Source organism: Macaca nemestrina, chromosome 1 (genome assembly GCF_043159975.1).
Source record: "Macaca nemestrina isolate mMacNem1 chromosome 1, mMacNem.hap1, whole genome shotgun sequence".
Lineage (NCBI taxonomy): Eukaryota > Metazoa > Chordata > Mammalia > Primates > Cercopithecidae > Macaca > Macaca nemestrina.
The window spans coordinates 231,098,663-231,118,131 of NC_092125.1; the positions used below are offsets into that span (position 1 = coordinate 231,098,663).

A 19,469-nucleotide genomic window follows, 5' to 3' on the forward strand; every position below is an offset into this window, starting at 1 on the left:
TACCACATCAATGCCTGTAGCTCGTGACGTCATATACATCCCCACATATACGGCGTAATACCCAGGGTGACCACTAAGAAACCTACAAAATAAGGTACTCTAAACATGCTAAATAAATCAACACACAATCCTGAAACATGTTCCAGTAACCCAGAGGGAGGTAAGAAAAGAGAAACAGGAATGAGAAGCAGAAGACACAGCAGAGAGTGATCAGATGGCAGACTTGAGATTCCGCATATCGATGGGCTACCAGGTAAATGGACCAAATACACCAGTCGAAAGGCAGAGACTGGTAGGGTGGATGAGAAAATGACCCAGCTATACACTGTCTTCAGCCCAGCCCCGTGCTCACTTCCGACACAGCGTAGGTCAGTTGAAAGTGAAATGATGGAAAAAGATACACCTTGTAAAGATTGAAAGACACACGCATTTCAGGTAAATGGGTTTGTTTCATTCAGGCTGAATTTCTTGAGCCCTTTTTTTCCCTTTCTTTTTTCCACCTGCATTGCCTCTCCCTCCCTCTTCCCCCTGCGACATGCTGGAACCCACAGTGCGTGCACTTGGTAACCACATAGAACACAGGCATGGGTCCATACGAAGCTGCGGACACAGGCAAAGACGCGGGGAAGGGGCGCTGTTTCTTTTCCAAAAAACCAAGGGAAGGACCATGTATAAAGAGTTATTTGTATTTTCCACTTCTCTCCCAATAATATTTTGGGTTAATTCCACCACATCAATGTGGAAAAATTCCCTCCATGCATAATTTACTCAACTGTTAACGTTGGTGATGGCCATTAACTCTGTTTCCAGCATTCTCCCCCCAAACAACGATGCTATAAACATCCTTGAAAGTAAAAACAAATAGAAGAATCACACTCACTAAACAGAAGTGTTAATTCTTTGTACTTCCTTTGGGAGCAGGACCCCTGAGTTTAGAGGGCCCTAAGCAAACGGTGACTTCTGTTCCTGTCTGTTCCTATCTGCTGAGAACGACACCTCCACCCTGTTCAGCCGCCCGGCCTCTCACGAGCAGAGCCCAGGCCCTGGCATGCTAGCTAAGGGCCCACATGAGTAGGGGTTTCTTGCTGAGCCCTCAGAACCAGGCGCACCCACTAGTCCCCACCCTCCCTGCCGACTCTCTCGGCCCACCTAAGACCCTTGTTTAGAATGCAGACTTCAGTGCCCTACTCGCCTGAGGTCCAGGGCCCTACTTTCCTACAAACTGCAGATGGAATAGTTGGACTCAGCCCGGGCTGTCTTGGGAGGAAGCAAAGGGGAGTGGGTGTGGACCAAGCCACTTCACAGATTCACCACCAGGGCCAGAAATGACTCTGCCGCCCCCAAGAAGGAACTGAGTGGAGGCGGCCACAGGTGCTCCGGTATTTGTCCTTTATTGAACATCCTCCCAAAGCTGGGGCTCGGGTTCACCCCCCACTGTGCCCCGCGAGAAGCCGCCTTCAGAAGCATCTTCTCTGCACCACGGAGCTCCCAAACTCCTTGAAGTCTGCGGCGGTGACCCACATCTGCTTGAAGCTACTCAGAGAGGTGACGATGGAGGCTCCAATCCAGGTGGAGAACCACCGGTCGGGGGGAGCCGTGATCTTGATGGGAGTGTCCTTGGAGGCCAGCTGCTCCAGCTCCTTGAGAAGCCGGTCATCCAGCCCGTGGAACAGGGTAGTGCCCCCCGACAGCACGATCTCCCCAAAGAGGATCTTCTGGATGTCGGCATCACACTTGGTGATGCTGCTGGAGACCATATGCGAAAGCCCGGGGCTCTGGCAGCCCAGCTGCTGGGGCGTGAACAGGGCCTCGGGCGCCTGGTACAGCGGGTCCCCGAGGCTGATGATGTTCCCGTCGGGCAGCTTGTACTCCCTCAGGACCTCCTCCGGCCTCCGGGAAAGCTCCTTCTCGGGCTCCAAGGCCACGTAGCACAGCTTTTTTTTGATGTCATCCACCAGGCCCTTGTCCAGCTCGCAGGAGAAGGTGTGGCCGCTGGCCAGGAGCAGCTGCGTGAGGAGCTCCGTGATGTCCCTGCCCGCCACGTGGAGCTTGGTGACTGCGTGGGGCAGGGAGTAACCCTCGAAGATGGGGACAGTGCAGGTGACCCCATCCCCGCTGTCCACCACCAGGCCCGTGACGCAGGCCGAGGCGTAGAGAGCCAGCACCGCCTGGTCCGACAGGTAGAAAGCGGGCACGCCAAAGTTCTCAAACATGACTTCCGCCATCTTCTCTCGGTTCTCCCTGGGGTTCAGGGAGGGTTCCGTCGCGAGCAGAGGCTGGTCGCTGGGTTTCACACCCAGCTCCCACTCAAAGAGATGCTTCCAGAGTCTCTCCATGTCATCCCACCCTGTGATCAGGCCACGCTCGATGGGGGAGTGCAGCTGCAGGGCCTCGAGCTTGTACAGGGCCTCCTCCCCCACAAAGTACTTCTTCTGGTTGGCCCCCGCTGAGGGCGCCTGGAATTTCAGGTGCCCCACGATGGAGCTGACGATATGCCGGGGTCCAAACTCCCCGGACAGGCCCGCTTTGCAGAGCCCCGAGCCATTGTCGAAAATCACAGCCGGGGAGTCTAACGCGTGCGGATTAAACATGCCCGCAGCCTTCCCTTCTCAGCCTCATCAAAATAAAGCCCAGCCCTCCAGGGCCACTTTGTGATGCAATAGGGGATCCCACGGCTCTCGGGGTGTCTCAAGGCAGGGCTAGCACCGCACCAGGGAGCCCTCCATCCTCAGGCTCAGGTCTGCTCTCCCTTCAGGGGGCCCCCGCCTGCTGAGGCCTCTTCTAGGGGGCTGCCTCCTAGGTAACAATCCAGCCAAGGCAACGATTGTCCTGAGCCTCAGCGGCCCGGGGGGCGGGGCTCTGAGTCCCCCATCCCCCACAGGGTGAGGAGCTCAAGAGAGGGAGGCAAGCGCATCCTAGGGTGGTGCTGGACAAGCGTGTGGGCTGAGGCAGAGACTTAGCTTTAGAGTGGAGAGAAGCAGCCCAACCTGGGTGCACCCCAGAAAACCAGCTTCTCTGAGCTGCAACCTCTGGGGTGACAACACTTCCCTGTGCTAAGGGGGAGAACCAAGCACCAGGTTGGAGGGGTGTGGTAAGCAATTCTGTCCCAACAGGCACTTAGAACGTGCTTTTGAATAGTGACTCCTCCAGGAAGCTCTCAGGGATTTCTCCTCCCTCCATCCCATTAGTCCCGGCTGTCTGTCCCACTGGGTGGACCCTATTCAAAGCCCTCTGGGCTGCTGGCCCTTTGTCCAGGAATACATCTCTGCTCTGGCTTGAGGCCAAGGCCCCTCATTCCTCTCTGCAGACTCTGAAGTGCCGGCACACAACAAAGTCCAGCGGCCACAGAGTTGGGAACCCCAACAGCCCCGAAGATATGGTCCACTGGTTTCACACGGGCAGCCTGGATTGCAGCCTGTGACACCTCTCTGTGTCTACGAGCTGCCACACAGTCAGGCCACAGCCACAGAGGAACGCTCAGAGATGACCAGGCCATTAAGGGTCAAGGTCTGAGCACAACCAGGAAGGAGGCACTGGGCCAGGCCAAGGGCAGCAGCTCCGGACTATGAGAGGACCCACAACGGTGCGTGCCCGGCACTCAGACCCCCACTTGATCTTCTGCTTGGGGAGAAAGTGGGAGGGGATCCAACGTGGGAACCAGCTTCACTTTTTTCCTGAGGAGGGTGGAGGTGGCCTTGGAGAATATGAGGTTTATTCCCTCTCTCCTGTCATATCCACAATCACCCTGCAGCCCAGCTTGGTCTCCCAAAGTTCTCCCAGAGGATGCCTCCCGGGGTCACTCCCCTCCTGGAGCCCCTCGGCTCCTGCTGGTGGCCCCCGCTGTGTGTCCTGCCTGCCCTGCTGACCCAGCAGCAGGCATTAAACCCACGGTGGTGTAGACACATGTCGTAGATGGGCAGTCTAGGCACATGGCACAGGTAAATGGTGTAAACACAAGGTATAGACACATGGGATAGATGGGTGGTGTAGACACGCGTTGTACACTCGTTGATGTGTGGTGTAGATGTGTCTTGTTGATACATGGTTTTGTGGGCACCACTGATCCCTGGGCGGGAGTCAACAAAAACTTGATTATTGAAAGATTTTCCTAGAGGGCACCCCCCCAGAGGGAAACTGAGTCAAATGCATGCCAGGGCGGTTGTGGCTTTTAAATCTCCATTTCTCTGGAAACCGTGGCAGCCACCCCACAGCTTGCTTGCAGTTGTCTCAGAGACCTCCAGGCTCCCCGCGGCGGTAGGTGTGGACGGAGGCACTGACCCATGGGCATGGCCTGGGGCCCTGTGGCCTCCTTGGCAACCTGCTGAGCCAGGCCCTGGAGGTCCTCCCTGCCCACATCAAGGTCACCCCGCAGGTCCTCCTGAAGGTCACCTGAGGCCTGGCCAGTGCTGGGGGACGGGGAGAGTGTCCTGGGACAGGGGCAGGCACCATCCCGACCCTGTTCCTGTTTGATAGCGTGCACGGGCAGAGGGTGCCCCCCTCGAACGCCGTCTTCCAGGCACGTCCCAGGCTGCAAGGTGAGTTGTCCTCCGATGCCTTTCCGGTTCTACGGTGCGGCCACACTCACAACAGAAGGGCCACCCTGCATGGGAAGAGCTCCCCCCACGCTGAACTGGGAGACCACAGGCACCAGTCCTGGGAGATACAAGTGGGCCCATCCCTGCTGACCTGCACAGCCGGGGGTCCTGGCAGAGGTGTGGCTGTCCACAAGGCTGGCCCTTTGAAGCCCTGGGACAGGATCTGGGTGGCTCTGTCCTGGCCCTGCAAAGGGGCAAGGACCCCCTCCGTCACATGCCCTGCGGAACAATGGCTCAACATCAGCTGATGCTGCCAGAGATGGCCCCAGATGGACACCAGGTTTACCCAGGAGGGCGACAGAGTGCCACTCAGGGATGGTATGCATCCCCACCGGCTGAGCCCTCTGCCCACAGCCCCCGGCTGAGCCCCCTCTACCTTGTAGAGGTGGTCTCGGCCTGGGAAGGGCCCCCAAGGCTGGGACGACCGAGCCTGCTGTGTTGTCTCACAGACCCTGGCTCTGCACAGCCCAGATCCACCATCAGCTGCAGGGATTGCTAAGGTTTCGAGTCTCACGTTTTGGGGAGAGCATTCCCTGGCTGGCTGCTGTGTCTTGGGGTTCCAGCCCGCAGCCGTCACAGACGGTCTGCATCCTCGGTTCTCAGGTGTGGCTGGAAGTGCCTCGGTGTCGCCTGAGCTGAGCCGGGAGGAACAGGCTCTGACACTTCCTAGATTCTGGCTCTGCCGGTGGCCACAGTGGGAGGCGGTGACAATGCTGGGTGGGGAGGGCTCTTGGGTCAGGCACAGAGACACGTTGAGGTGGCCCTGGGTGGGCTGGGGTCTTGGGCATCTGCAGGCAGGACAGAGGAGGAGACAGACCCACTATGCCCGGGCTGCTGAGCTCCTGGCGGGGTGTTGTGGGGCTTCTCCGTTCCTCCGTCCCCTGTTACTGTCACAAGGCACAGTCACAGCATCCCGGGCACAGCCTCTTACCCTGTGCACGTCCTGCAAAAACACACAGGCCCCTGTCTCCGCCCTGCCCGGCCCAGCTGCTTCCCCAGCCTCCGCATTAGGTCTGGGACTTTCCACCTGTTTCCAGCTCTTCTCGGTCCCTCCATGACCCTGCCAGTCCCCGCTTTGGAGGAGACAAGGGCATACCCCCAAGTACATAGCTGGGAAAGCCGGGGCACAGGCAGCACTGGCCAGGTCCTTTTTCCCTAAATGTTTTCTCTCCCTGCTGAGCCTGGGAGCAGTGGTGCCCTTGGCCCTGGGTCTGGTGGCCTGACCCATCTTGGTAACTCAGATGATCGTGGCCGGGGTGCCATGTGCCCGGCAGAGCAGGCCCTGTGAGGCCCACCACGTTGCTGTTTGTCTATTTGGGAGAACCAATTGGCAGGCAGGGTGGTCTTGCCCCAGTTACCATCAGGATGCTTGGACACCCGGGGCGAGGCTGGCTCCATCACCGTCATATCTGGGTTTGCTGTTGGAGCCGAGAACCTCAGGGGCAAGGCCCGGCCACTGGCTAGGCAGGCGCTTCTGTCCTAGCTGCTCGGTGTCTCACTGGGCTGAAGATTGTCCGCCATGTGGGCAGAGCCAGAAGAAGCAGGAAGGACCCTGAAGACCCCCCACCAAGGAGGCAACTGTCTGGGGCTGGCACCACGTGGCCACCGAGAAGATCCAGTGGGTTTATGAGCCACAGTCTACGTGACCTTGTACTGGTTTCCAGCTGCCCCAGGGCAGAGGTTCCTCCCTGCGGTTCTCAGTTCTCAGGTGCCTGGGAACTTCGGCCTCCTCCCGGCAGTGGTGGGAGACGCCGGGCTCGCCGTCCACGAGGAAACATCTTCGACCCTCTTACTACTTGGTCTACACCTCCTGGAGGTGCCCGTGTGAGACGCACAGGGGTCCTTGTCACCTGGAGGGGTTTGATGTCCAACTGGACAGAAACCCCAGTAACTGAGTGGACTTGGAGCTCAAGGGGAGCGTTGGTGGTGAAGGTTGTTATTAACACAAGGACGTCCTCCTTTCCCTGCTCCAATTAGAGGCCACAGTTCCGCCTTGGCCCGCCCCGACCCATGCTGACCAAGCCTCATAAATCGCTTGAACAAGTTTATGGGCAAGCTGGCTGCACCGCCGTCCCCCATCCAGGGCAGGGCTCACCCTGAGATGATTCTGGGGCCATCATTTCGTCCTACACAGAAAGCCTCATTCTTCCTTCTGCTGGAGTAGTCGCACCCGGCACAGGCCCCTCCCACTCCCCCAGCACCCCCCACCCACCTCCCATCCCCGGGGAGGGGCCCCGAGACTGCAGCTGGAGGTGACGGACATGGGTGTCCCTGGGAAGCTGCCAGGCATGTGAGCTTGGAGTGGGTAGCCCTGTATCTGCTGGGCACCCCCTGCCCCCACCAGCCTGGCTCAGGGTGCCTGGGTCACCCAAACCCTGGGCGAGGGGCCTCTCTGTCGGCCCCATTGTCCCTGGTTCCATCTGTCACTGGTGGCCAGAGCCTCAGCCAATTATTGACCAGTGGACAGGGCTCATTAGTGCCGGCCCACATCTGGTGGCCAGATCCCGCTGGCTGCGGGTTCCATGCCGGTGTCGGCAGTGAAGCAACAGGCGACTCTTAGATGGCAGGAGGCACACTGTCCTCGAAAGAGTGAGGAGGGTGTGGGGAGCACAGGGCCCACAGGCGGTCGCAGGAGGACCCGGTGCGGCTGCTCCCCCACCTCTCTGCCCGTGCATTCTCCCTGGCAGCTCAACCAGAAGGGCCCAAGCCCCAGCATTCTCCCCGGCAGCTCAGCCCTTGTGAGTCCCTGAGATGGAATCCGAGTCCCCTCCATCCATCTACCCACGTAGCCACCCACCCAGTATCCGTCCTTCCAGCCATACTTCATGCAGCCAGCCTCCCACCCTCTCCTGGCTCCCCCCTCCCCCTCCCTCCCTCCCACCTCCCTCCCGTCCTCGCTTCCTCCCTTCTCCCTACCTCCTCCCTCCCTCCCTCCTTTCCTCCTGCCCTTCCTCTCCCCTCCCTCCTTCCCTTCCTCCCTCCCACCTTCGTTCCCTTCCTCTCTCCTTTCTCCCTCCCACTCTCCCTCCTCCCTCCCTCCCTTCCTCCTGCCTTTCCTCTCTCCTTCCTTCCTCCTTTTCTCCCTCCTTCCTTCCCTTTCTCTCTTCCTCCTTTTTCTTCATTCCTTCCTACTTATCTCCTTCCCTCCTGCCTTCCTCCTTCTTTCCCTCCCCTGTTCCCATCCTCCTTCCTCCATTTGCCCTCCCCTCCCTCCTTCTTTCCTCACTTCTTTCTTCCTACTCTCCTTCCCTTCCTCCCTCCCTCATTCCCTTCCTCCCTCCTCCCTCCCTCCTTCCCTTTCTCCCTCCTCCCTCCCTCCCTCCTTCCTTTCCTCTCTCCTTCCTCCCTCCATCCCTTCCTCCCTCTTCCATCCCTCCTTCCCTTCCTCTCTCATTCCTCCCTCCTTCCCTTCCTCTCTCCTCCTTCCCTCTTTCCTTTCCTCTCCCCTCCCTCCCTCATTCCCTTCTTCTCCCCTCCCTCCCTCATTCCCTTCCTCTCTCCTCCCTGCTTTCTCTTCCTCTCTCCTTCCTTCCTCCCTCCCTCCCTCCTTTCCTCTCTCCTGCCTCCTTCCTTTCCTCTCTCCTCCCTCCCTCCTTACCTTCCTCTCTCCTCCTTCCCTCTTTCCCTTCCTCTCTCCTTCCTCTCCCCTTCCTCTCTCCCCCCTCCCTCCTTCCTTCCCTTCCTCTCTCCTCCCTCCCTCCTTCCTCTTGTTTCTCCTCCCTCCCTCCCTCTTTTCTTTCCTTCCGTGGTGCCCAGAGCCTCAACCAATTAGTGGCCAGCAGGGGTGGTCTAGGGTGAGTGGGGGCTCCAGCTTCCCTGGTCAGGGGATAAGCCCCACCTAGGCACACACTGGGTGCAGAGGTGGCCTGTCACCTGGGACAGGTGTGGCAGGAACCTGAGATGGAGGTTTGGGAATATTGGGTTCTGGATGCTAAAAAGACAAGGGGCCTCCCCGCAGCAGCTTCCGGGGCTCTGTGACTTGCTCCCCGACTGCAGGCTGGGCTGGAAAACGCAGACCCCAGGACCATCTCCCTCATGGGGTGTCGGGTAGGTGCCAGCCATAAGGGTGGGCTAAGCCCTGGGGCCCAAGCCCACATCTCAGTGGCATCATCCACATGCAGACAGATGCTGGTAGACAGCTCCGCGTGGTGCCCAGAGATGGCTGCTGCCGCTGAGGGCATCCTCACAAAACCCACATCCTGGGGACTTCGACAGAGGTTGCTGACCTCTCACAGTTCTGAGCCTGGGAGTTTGAGATCAGGTGCCAGCACTGCGGGGTCTGTGAGGGTCGTCTCTGACTGCATCCTCAGTGGCAGAGAGGGAAGGGACTCTGGTCTCATTCTCTTCTCACAAGGACTCTAACCACCTCCCAAAGGCCCCATCTCCTGACCCCACCATGCTGGGTGTTAAATGGCTTCACAGAGGACTCTGCAGGGGAACATTCAGTCCACATGGGACCGGCCCTCTTCAGCTCTCCATGCAGGGGCCTGGAGTGAGGCTCATGGGCAACGTCGCCAAGGCTCGAGTGCCACTGCAGCCCCAAAGCACTCACGAGTGTGCACATCCTCAGGTGAGCTCTGCTCAGTCATCAGCATTATGAGTACTGTTGTTATTTTCCAATGCGGGGGCTCGGCGCTTCCCCTGACCAGGACTCAGTGCCTCACTGCAGGGCCGGGGGGAGCATCCAACCCTGGCACAGGGGAGGAGGAGAGTGAGCCCGGACACTGCCAAGCTGCCAGGCACCTCTGCCCGGAGGAACAGAGGCAGGAGGGTGGCGGGAGGACCGAGCTGCAGGGACACTAAGTCTGGAGGCTGGGCAGTGCCTTTGCTCACCTGCCTGGGACAGGGTGGCATCAGCGCACAGGGCAGCCTCATTCCTCCGGACTCGGAAATCTTTTGCTCTGTGCACACATGTGGTGGGGGGTGTGGGAGCCAGGCCTCTCCTCTGCCCCATCCACGGCAGGTGAGGCTGGAGCAGGCTTGAGGCTGACTGGGCAGGGCCACAGGCACAGGGGCCTGAGGGATGAGAACAGACCCTGCCCACGCCCACCTCCCTCCGGAGAGCTCTGCTCGCATTTGTATTATGACTTTCAAGGGGAACTGGGCTTTGACCTGGAGCACTGGCGCCCAGCACGGTGTGAGGTGCCAGGAAGCCCCCTCCCAGCCCTGCTTGCTGCTCCAGTGTCACTGCAGGTAACCTGGGTCCGGCGCGTCCCCCACGTGTCCCTGCCCCTCCTCCTCTGAGCGAGCGTGTGGAGCACGGCGCTGGTCTTCCGAACAGCTGCTCAGTGACCTGTTGTCTGCTTTGCCCATTTTATTAGACCAACCCGCTATTGAGGTGTTTGCATTTAATAATTGTTCAATTATTGAGGTTTTTCTGTTTTTTTCTTTTTTCTGTTAGAAATGAAGTGCCGTCAATTGCATCGCACATCCACTTGCACATGCTTGCTGTGTACTTAGGGGCTGTACTGGAACTCAGGGCTGGTCCATCCAGGGGTGCACGTGCTCACAACGTGGACAGAAACTGCAGAAAAATGCTTTTCAGCTTCCTCCTTCCCTTTCCCAGGGTCCAACACCCGCTATGTGAGGAATCACGGGACAATTCCTCAAAGGGTTGCTTTCCTCCCAAGGCCTTCTAAAATTTCCACTTGAAAACTCGAGGGCGAATGGAGGGGTGGATTCTGGCAGCCGTTGCACCCGTGTCCTGGGGCGGCTGGAAGCACGTGCCGCAAACTCAGTGGTGGAAACAGCAGAAACTCATCCTCCCGCAGTCCTGGAGACCAGAAGTCCAACATCAGGGTGTGGATGGAGCTGCCAGCCTCTGAGGGCACTGAGGAGGTACCTGCTCCGGGCCCAGCTCCTGGTGTCTGGGACTCCTGGGCTGTGTGGGTGGCATCACTCTAGTGGGCCCTGTTTATGCCTCTGCATCTGGTTCCCCTTCTCCCAAGGACACCAGTCCTTTTGGGTTAGGGCCCACCTCAATGATCTCATCTTGCCTTGACCATCTGCAAAGACTCTATTTGGTCTCATTCCCAGGTGCTGGGGGCTAGGACGGGAATACGTGCATTTTAGAGGGAGCCAGAGTTCAGCAGGTGCTGCCTGCCCGCTGGGAACCAGCTGTGTTTGTTCACAGCAAGCAGCGGTGCTTCCTGCCTTGGGGATCCAGGTGACAGCATAGCACCCAGTGAGAGGCGGGAGCCTGGTGGGCATTTCAGGAGAAGCTGCTGCATGTGGAGCGGAGAAGGAGGGGCCATGGTCCTGTCCGGCCTCGTAGGGAGTTACTCTCCAGTCCTCTCCAGCTGGGTAAGGAGTTACTCCACACTTTAGCAGCTTAAGACAAATGTTTCTCATCTCACATTTCTGAGGGCCAGGAATCTGGGCACAGCTTGTGTGGGTGCCTTTGACTCTCAGGTCCTGACGAGGCTGCAGCTGAGCTGTGGGCAGGGCCTGCGGTCTCATCTGAAGGTTCAGTGGGGAGTGAGAGGGGAGTTTGACCTCCAAGCTCTCATCTAGCCATTGTCTGGTCTAGGTCCCTTGCCACATGGGCCTCTTCTGGTGGCTTCACACATGGCGTAAGCTTCCCTTGGGGAGACCAAACCGAGAGAGAGAGAGAGACACACACACAGAGAGACACAGACAGCAAAAGAGACAGAGACAGGGAGAGAGGAAGAGGGAAAGAGAGAGCCAGAGCAAAAGGTGGGGAGAGAGAAGGAGGAGGCAGCCAGCCAAGGCAGAGGCCAGAACCCTCTCTGGAAAGTGGCATCACCTGTGCTGCTCTCCACCCATCAGAAGTGCTCTGGTCAGCCCAGCTGAGGGGCAGAGAGGTCATCCAAAGGAAATGGCACATCGAGGGCCATCTTGGAGGCCCCCTGGACAGGACGTAGGCCAGGGCCCCAGGACCGAGGCTCAGAGTCACCCCCTGGGAGCTCCTACCCAATTCCAGCCCCTCCAGCGCTGTCAGCCAGTGCCCGGGCAGGGCTGGGGGCCAAGCCCGCCACACACAGCCTTTTGGGGAGTGTGGCTCCCGTGGCACGGGGCAGGTGGCAGGGGCACCTGGCAGGGCTCCTGAGAGATTGGTGGGGGGGCTCTCCCTGCTTCAAACGACGACTTCCACCCAGTTCCTCATTCTTCAGCATCGCAGGTCCTGATGTGCGACGTCCGGAAGGAACTGGGTCTTCCTCTGCCCCTGCATCCCGGGAGAAGCCTGGCTTCCCTGTCCCGGGAGCCCAGAGCCAGGCGGGTCCCGCGGGAGCGCCGCGTGGGGCCCTCAAAAGAGAGGCTTTCTCGCCCCCTGCCGGCGCGCGGTGGGACTGCCACGGGCCTGGGGAGGCGGCGGGGTGGGGGCGGTGGGGATGCGGGGACAAAGCTGACTTGCTAATTTCACAGAGGCAGGACCATGGGGGAGGGAATAAAAATCAATGTTTGCTAAATAAGGGGAAAAAATCGCCCTGCCTCGGTGGGGAAAAGGTTTATTTTCAAGCGTATTAAAGTGATTACCCAGAGGAAGGCCAGGCAGAATGAGTGTGTGTGCAGGGGGCCAGCGCTCGTTTTCCCAGCACGGCCTGCAAATGCGCTCCCTCCGACTGGACACAGCCGAGCTTTCGGTTTTAAATAGTTTATAACATTTCAGATGCAGCTCCTAAGTCAGCAGTCCCCGGAGACGCTCAACAGACTTCTACACTTAGCCAGTGATAAATAACCGGGAGAACACAGGGCCTGGAAGGATCCAGATTTAATTCAAAGAATTTAAAATCGAATGTTGAAAGAGCGCTTTGCATTCATGAGGCGTGCTCACTTCCAGCTGGAGAAAGAAAAGGCTTTGTGTTTGGGGGAGAGGCAGGAGAGCTAACCTTTCTGCCATGTGCCTGCCGCTTCCAACTAGCTCGCCGACATTTTTCATCTGCAAATGGCAGGCGTCGTTTCTGGAAGCCGACACGAGGAGAGATTTATCATCTCCGTGGACTTTCGGCTCCAGGTGGAAGGATTTTCCTCCACGGCGAGGTTGCCGCCTAGCCAGCCCTGACGGGGAGGGGAAGGTCCTGCCCCTTCTCTGTGGACACCTCTCTGGTTTCCAGATGGAAGTGCTCCCAGCAGTTGTTGCCCGCTGCAGGCCCCGGGCTGTGTCCTGGATGACAGTGCACGTGCTGCCGGCTCAGGGCCGCCTGGTCTCTGTCACAGGTGGGGGCACATCAGGGGCTGGATGGCCGGTCTAACACGTCCTGCACAGCCAAGGCCATCTGAAGAGGGGGCTCCCGGCCAAACTGCTCCCTTCCTACCTGCTGCTTCCCCTCATTACAGAGATCAGGACCCTGGCTGGGCCCCAAGGGACTGGAATTGCAGCTCATTCGAGCCTGAGAATCCACATTCAGTTTTGAAGGATCTGTGCACCTGGGTGTACCAGGTTGAATAACGTCCACCTGGCACCTTCGGAATGACTATCTGGAAATAGGGCCTTTGCAGATGTAACTAGGTAGGTTGAAATGTGGCTATACCGGATTAGGGTGGGCCCCAAACCCGATTACTTGTGTCCCAGAAGAGACACACGGAGAGAATGCCACGTGACAAAGAAGCAGAGATTGCAGTGATGTGCCCGCAAGCCCAGGAACTAGGCGGAGATTGCAGTGATGTGCCGGCAAGCCCAGGAACTCCAGGAATGGCTGGCCACAAACAGGGAGGAGGCAAGGACCAATTCTACCCAGAGTCTAGAGGGAGCAAGGCCCTGACCACACCTCAGTTTGGGACGTCTGGTCTCCAGACCATGAGAGCATAATGACACGGAAAGCTCATCCATGTCAGGCTAGCATTTTCCAGATCCTGTTTTAAACAGCCACAGAAAACGAATGAAGTGGTTCATCAGAGCCACAGATTGATTGTCAGAGCTTTTCTTAGGTTGCGAAGCTGCAACATGCTCCACCTCTCTGCTGTGTCCCTACTTGACATGGTTTGGCTGTGTCCCCACCCAAATCTCATTTTGAATTATAGTTCCCATAATTCCCACGTGTCGTGGGAGGGACCCGGTGGGAGGTAATTGAATCATGGGGGCCGGTCTTTCCTGTGCTGTTCTCGTGATAGTGAATAAGTCTCACGAGATCTGAAGGTTTTATAAAGGGGAGTTCCCCTACGCACGCTCTCTCTTGCCTGCCATCATGTAAGATGTGACTTTCTCTTCCTTTGCCTTCTGCCATGATTGTGAGGCTTCCCCAGCCATGTGGAACTGTGAGTCCATTAAACCTCCTTTTCTTTTCTTTGTTTTCTTTTTTTTTTTTTGAAAGAGTCTCTCTCTGTCACCCAGGCTGGGGTGCAGTGGCATGATATCAGCTCACTGCAGCCTCTGCCTCCCGGGTTCAAGTGATTCTCCTGCCTCAGCCTCCCAAGTGGCTGGGATTACAGGGATGAGCCACCAAGCCCAGCTAATTTTTGTGTTTTTAGTAGAGGTGGGGTTTCATCATGTTGGCCAAGCTGGTCTTGAACTCCTGAGCTCAGGTGATCTGCCTTCCTCTGCCTCCCAAAGTGCTGGGATTATAGGCGTGAGCCACCACGCCCAGCCCCTTTTCTTTGTAAGTCATCCAGTCTCAGGTATGTCTTTACTAGCATCATAAAAACAGACAAATGCACTACCCTTCCCCCCAGTTCTGCTCTGAGGTGGCCTTTGGGTGCTCTGACCCCCACAGATCCCCTTCTTCAGCCAGTTTTCCCTATGATCCCCCACTGTCCACTGTCCACAGAGAGAAAACCACACTTGCCAACTCACCTTTTAGAAATTATGAACTTTCCCTCTTGCTGGCTGTTATTCTTTTTAACAGGACCCGCAGGGCCTTTGAGTGGAAGGTACCACAAAGGCAGCTGCTAGTCTCAGACTTCACTCCCAGCTTGGATGATGGAGGCCTTGGAGAGTCTTTGGGGAGAAGTGGAGGCTGGGGGTCCATTGGCTCTGGGCAGCTGAGAAGGTTGGCTCCCCACATAAGCAGGTCTCAGCCTCACATTGCAGCTCAATATCTCTCCCCCAGAGATATCTCAGTGGAAAGCCTGTCTGTGTCAGGCTTGTATTCTCAGGTTCTGGGCAACTGTCAACAGATTTAGGATTTTAGGAGATGGGGATGATTTATTTAGAAACAAACCCAACATTGGCCTTATCAAGTGGCAAAAAGAGACATTTCAGGCTCCCCACCCAGCTTCTGAGGTTCTGCCATTTCCAGGGACCATGCTTCCACCTCCAGAGGGGCAGGCAGCTCCAACAGGGGCATGTTTGGGGACTCTGTGACAGATGATGTGGCCATTCTGTTGGAGAGGATGAAAGAACTCTGCTCTGAAGAAGGGCCACACATGAGCCAAGCTGAGCTGCTCCAAGGAGCTGGCATTGCCTGTTGGAGCTTTGCATCATCCCCTACTTTCTTGCCCAGGGGCGCCGTGCTCTGGGCCTCCTATGTGAGCAGTCAATAATTACCTTTCTCTTCAGGGATTCTGCCAACAACAGCTGTGGAGCAGCTGGTACAGCTCCATCATCCCACAGGAGGTGGGCATGGAAGGCTGGGCCAGGACACACCTCCTCCACATGCTGAGTCTGTATACTCGGCTCCACGTGGTCACTCAGAGCCCAGGGGATGGGCACCATAGTGTAGTCCATGAGACAGATGTGGGAGGATGCTACCTCTGCTTAAGTGACACATGTCACTTCTGCTCACACCTCATCAGTCAGGATGAGTCACATGGCCACGCCCACCTGCATAGGAACCAGGAAATGCGGGCGAGCAGAGAGCCAGCCTGGTGCACAGTCCTGAGCCTGCCCCAAATGGGCTTGCCTGATTCCCACTGCCCCAAGTGGGACATGCCTATGCAGCATATTTCTCCTTGTTCATCTGAAATTCAAATTTAACTGGGTGTCTTAGGCCATTCTTGCATTGCTATAAAGAAATACCAAGACTGGGTAATTTATAAAGAAAAGAGGTTTAACTCATTCATTATTCTACAGGCTTTATAGCAAGCATAGTGCTGGCATCTGCTCAGTTTCTAGGAAGACCTCAGGAAACTTTACAATCATGGTGGAAGGCAAATTGGGAGCAGGCATGGCATGTGGTGAAAGCAGGAGCGAGTGAGGGCCTGGAGGGGTGCCACACACTCTTAAATTACCAGATCTTGTATGAACTCAAAGCAAGAGCTCACTCATCACCAAAGGGATGGCCCAAGGCATTCATGAGGGATCCTCCTCCATGACCCAATCACCACCCACCAGGCCCCACCTCCAAGACTAGGGATGACATTTCAACATGAGATTTGGGTGAGGCCATACATTTAAACTATGTAAGTCCACCCCGACCCATCCACAATCTCATGGCCTTCTCACATTGCAAAATATAATCACGCCTTACAAACAGTCCCTCAAAGTCTTGACTCTAATTTCTAGGGTTAACTGAAAAGTTTAAGTCCCAGGTCCCAAGTCTCATCTAGAGATGTTTTCCTTCTACCTATGAGTGTGTAAAATCAAAACAAGTTATTTACTTCCAAGATACAATGGGGGCAGAGGCACGGGGTAAATGTTCCTATTCCAAAAGGGAGAAAAACTGACCAAAAGAAAGGGGCTATAGTCCCTGTGAAAGTTGAAACCCAGAAGGGCAGTCATTAAATCTTAATACTCCAAAATAATCTCCTTTGACTCCATGTCCCACATTGAGGACACTCTGGTGATAGGGGTGGGCTCCTAAGGCCCTGGGGAGCTCCACCCCTGTGGCTTTGCAAGGTACAACCCCCACAGCTGCTCACACAGGTTGTTGAGTGCCTGTGGCTTTTCTAGGTGTAGGAGGCAAGCTGTGTAGGAGGCTCTACCACTCTAGGGTCTGGAAAAGGATGGTTCCCTTCTCACAGCTCCACTAAGTAGTGCCCCACAGAGTAGAGCTCTGTGTGGCAGCTCCAACCTCAAATTTCCCCTGCAACAGTAGACATTCTCTGTGAGGGCTCCACTCCTGCAGCAGGCTTCTGCATGGACATCCAGGCTTTTCCATACATCCTCTGAAATCTAGGCTGCCAAACCTCAACTCTTATACTCTGTGTACCTGCAGGCTTAATACCATGTGGAAGGCTTATGGCTTGCATCCTCTGGAGCTGCAGTCTGAGCTATAACTGGGCCTCTTCCAGCCCAGACTGGACCCAGAGCTGCCAGGATATAGAAAGCAGTGTCCTGAGGCTGCACAGGGCAGCAGGGCTCTGGGCCTGACCTACAAAATCATTTAGTTCTCATAGGCCTCAGGGCCTGTGATAGGAGTGGAGACCAGGAAGATCTCTGAAATGTCCTCAAGGCCTTTCTCCCACTCTCCTGGATATTAGAACTTGGCTCCTTTTGATTCATACAAATTTCTCTAGCAAGTGGTTGCTCTGCAGCCTGCTTGAATTCTTCTGTTGAAAAAAGCCTTTTTTTTTTAAATTTGTCACATGGTCAGGCTGAAAATTTTCCAAACTTTTATGCTCTGTTTCCCTTTTAAATATAAGTCCCATCTTTAAGTTATTCCTTTGCTTCTGCATCTAAGCATAGAATGTTAGAAGCAGCCAGGCCACATCTCAAACACTTTGCTGCTTAGAAATTTATCCTGCCAGATCCCCTAAATCATCACTATGAAGTTCAAACTTCCACAGATCCCTAGGGAAGGAGCAGAAGGCAGCAACCAAGCTCTTTGCTAAGGCATAACATGTGTAATCTTTGCTGCATTTCCCAATAAGTTTCTCATTTCCATCTGAGACCTTAACAGCCTAGACTTCAGTGTTCATACCACTATCAGCATTGTGGTCACAACCATTTTACCAGTTGCTAAAAAGTTCCACACTTTCTTTCATCTTCCTGTCTTCGGAGCCCTCAAAACTCTTTCAACTTGTCCCCGTTACCCAGTTCCAAAGTTGCTTCCACATTTTCAGGTATCTTTATACCAATACCTGACTCCTGGCACCAATTTTCTGTATTGGCAGGTTTTGCATTGCTATAAAGAGATACCTGAGAACCAGGTAATTCATAAAGAAAAGAGGTTTAATAGGCTCATGCTTCTGCAGGATTTACAGGAAGCATGGTGCTGACATCTGCTTGGCTTCTAGGGAGCCCTCAGGAGGCTTACAATCATGGTGGAAGGTAAAGGGGGAGTAAGAATGTCACATGGCCGGAGCAGGAGCAAGAGACAGAGTACTATGGGGAGAGATGCCACATACTCTTAAAACCACCAGATCTCATGTGAACTCAGAACAAGAGCTCATCCATCACCCAGGGGATGGCCCAAGCTATTAATGAAAGATCCACCTGGATGATCTAAACACCTCCCACCGAGCCCCACATCTAAGATTGGGGATTACATTTCAATGTGAGATTTGGGCAGGGACATGCATTCAAACTGTGTCACTGGGCGTCCGGTATTGCTCAGCTTGGCCACCCTACCTATGTGGTCAGACTTCCAATGGTGAATTGCCGTCTCTCAAGTAGACAGTGATTGGTATGCAGAGAGTTGGACTTTTCCAAATGCGGGTCTTTAAGTCCAGAGAAACATTGGATCAAACTAATCAGAAGGGAGTTGTGGCTGCCCCCACCTGCCCAGGGCTGAAGGGAATACTGAAGGAAGAGCTTGGGGAGATGCTGGCCGAGCTGCCCTGTGCGGGTGGTGCTCCACCCCTCTCTGCATCCTTGCCAAAGACAGACAGGGCACCTTCCAAAAGGGAATTCAACCTAAAAATGGAGGCTGACGCCTTCTCTCTCTCCCCTCCCCTGCCCTGCCCGCCCAGACTCCCAAGAGAGGACCGACTGGAAAATGTGTTGGCAGAACCTGGCAACATCCACATTGTACTGTGATTCTCAGGAGAGCCTGGAGGTAGAAATTACTCAGGCACGAGCCTTATCACCCAGTTCCCAAGGTATCAGCGAGATCATGTAGCCAGAGCAGCCCAGCGCAGGGGGAAGGAAGGTGCAGACTCCGGGGCAGGGGTCTGCCATGCTGCAGGGAGAGCAGTGGTTCTCTTTTGCCAAACGAAACAGGAGATAAAGCACACAACCCCCTTCCCTGGCTGTTTCCTCCAGTGGTTGAAACTTCAAGGATGCTGCTTAAATGATTTCGTGTGGACCAGGCCAAGGTCCCCACCTTGTCCCAGGTGCCCCTGCACCCTCATAGCTCCTTCCCCACCTACTCTTCCATCCTCCACCCCAGGTTTGAGCTGCCTTCCCATCACTGGACACCATACCCCGTGTGTCTGAGTCTCCGTGCAGGTGCTGAGATGCTGGGGATGAGGTCAGGACACCCCCTGCGTCATTGGCCTGCAGTCAAGAGCAAGGGAAGGGGGTGGGGTGAGGGAGGTGTCAGCAAATTCAAAACAAGATAGTGCTGAAGTGGGATATGCCCCATGAGGAAAATGAAACAGTCAGGGGACAGACTGAGCTGAGGGCGAGTTACATGGGGTGGGCAGGTGGAGGGTGCTAGGGGAGACCAGGAAGCAGCAAATTCCTGCACGGGGAGGGAACACCCAGACAAAGCCCTGGGGAGGAGCGCTGTCAGCCCTTCCTGGTTTTCGGCTCATCCCAAGCCCTGGCTCTGTGTTTCTCAACCAGCCTTGACCTGGTACACGAGAGAGGTTCCTGCCGGGGAAGTGCCACGCAATCCCAGTTGGAGGCAGCCCTGCTTGGCAGGGGGCCCCACACTTTTGGCGCAGGTTGCCTGGTGCCAGTCCCTTCCCCTGGTGCCTGTGGACACAGCCGCAGCTGGGGTCCTTGCCCCCAGAATGTGGGAGGTTCCAGAGAAAAGCCTCAGTCCCAGGGGCTCTGTCTGTGCCGGCCAATCAGCTCTGTCAAGAGGTCCCTGTGCCCTGGCTTTTGCTCAGTCTGGTGAGCAGGGGCAGGGCTTGTGAGCCCTTTGGGGA

The 19,469-nt window shown here is 56.1% G+C and overlaps 2 protein-coding genes across 13 annotated transcripts; one reads left to right on the top strand and one right to left on the bottom strand.

Moving 5' to 3' along the window:
* Positions 1–1,375: 1,375 nt before the first annotated feature.
* LOC105496682 (actin related protein T2) lies at positions 1,376–2,791 on the bottom strand. The gene has a single exon (XM_011767231.2). It carries the CDS (start codon positions 2,589–2,591, stop codon positions 1,458–1,460), a length of 1,134 nt encoding a protein of 377 aa, XP_011765533.2. The 5' UTR covers positions 2,592–2,791; the 3' UTR covers positions 1,376–1,457.
* A 57-nt stretch (positions 2,792–2,848) lies between these two features.
* Positions 2,849–10,597, top strand: LOC105496684 (uncharacterized). 12 transcript variants are annotated; one of them, XM_071067607.1, is made up of 7 exons: positions 2,892–3,583; positions 3,752–3,938; positions 4,474–4,535; positions 8,592–8,642; positions 8,717–8,856; positions 8,971–9,165; positions 9,997–10,597. In XM_071067607.1, exons 2-6 carry the CDS (start codon positions 3,930–3,932, stop codon positions 8,982–8,984), a joined length of 276 nt encoding a protein of 91 aa, XP_070923708.1. In that variant the 5' UTR covers positions 2,892–3,583; positions 3,752–3,929; the 3' UTR covers positions 8,985–9,165; positions 9,997–10,597. The 12 variants fall into 12 exon arrangements, with proteins under 12 accessions (XP_070923695.1, XP_070923708.1, XP_070923717.1 ...); XM_071067616.1 differs by lacking the exon at positions 8,592–8,642; XM_071067601.1 differs by lacking the exon at positions 3,752–3,938.
* The last annotated feature ends 8,872 nt before the right edge of the window (positions 10,598–19,469 follow it).

What these genes read in the sequence shown, in the direction of transcription:
- LOC105496682 (XM_011767231.2), bottom strand. Translation starts at nt 2,591, where the DNA reads ATGTTTAATCCGCACGCGTTAGACTCCCCGGCTGTGATTTTCGACAAT.
- LOC105496684 (XM_071067594.1), top strand. Translation starts at nt 7,347, where the DNA reads ATGGAATCCGAGTCCCCTCCATCCATCTACCCACGTAGCCACCCACCC.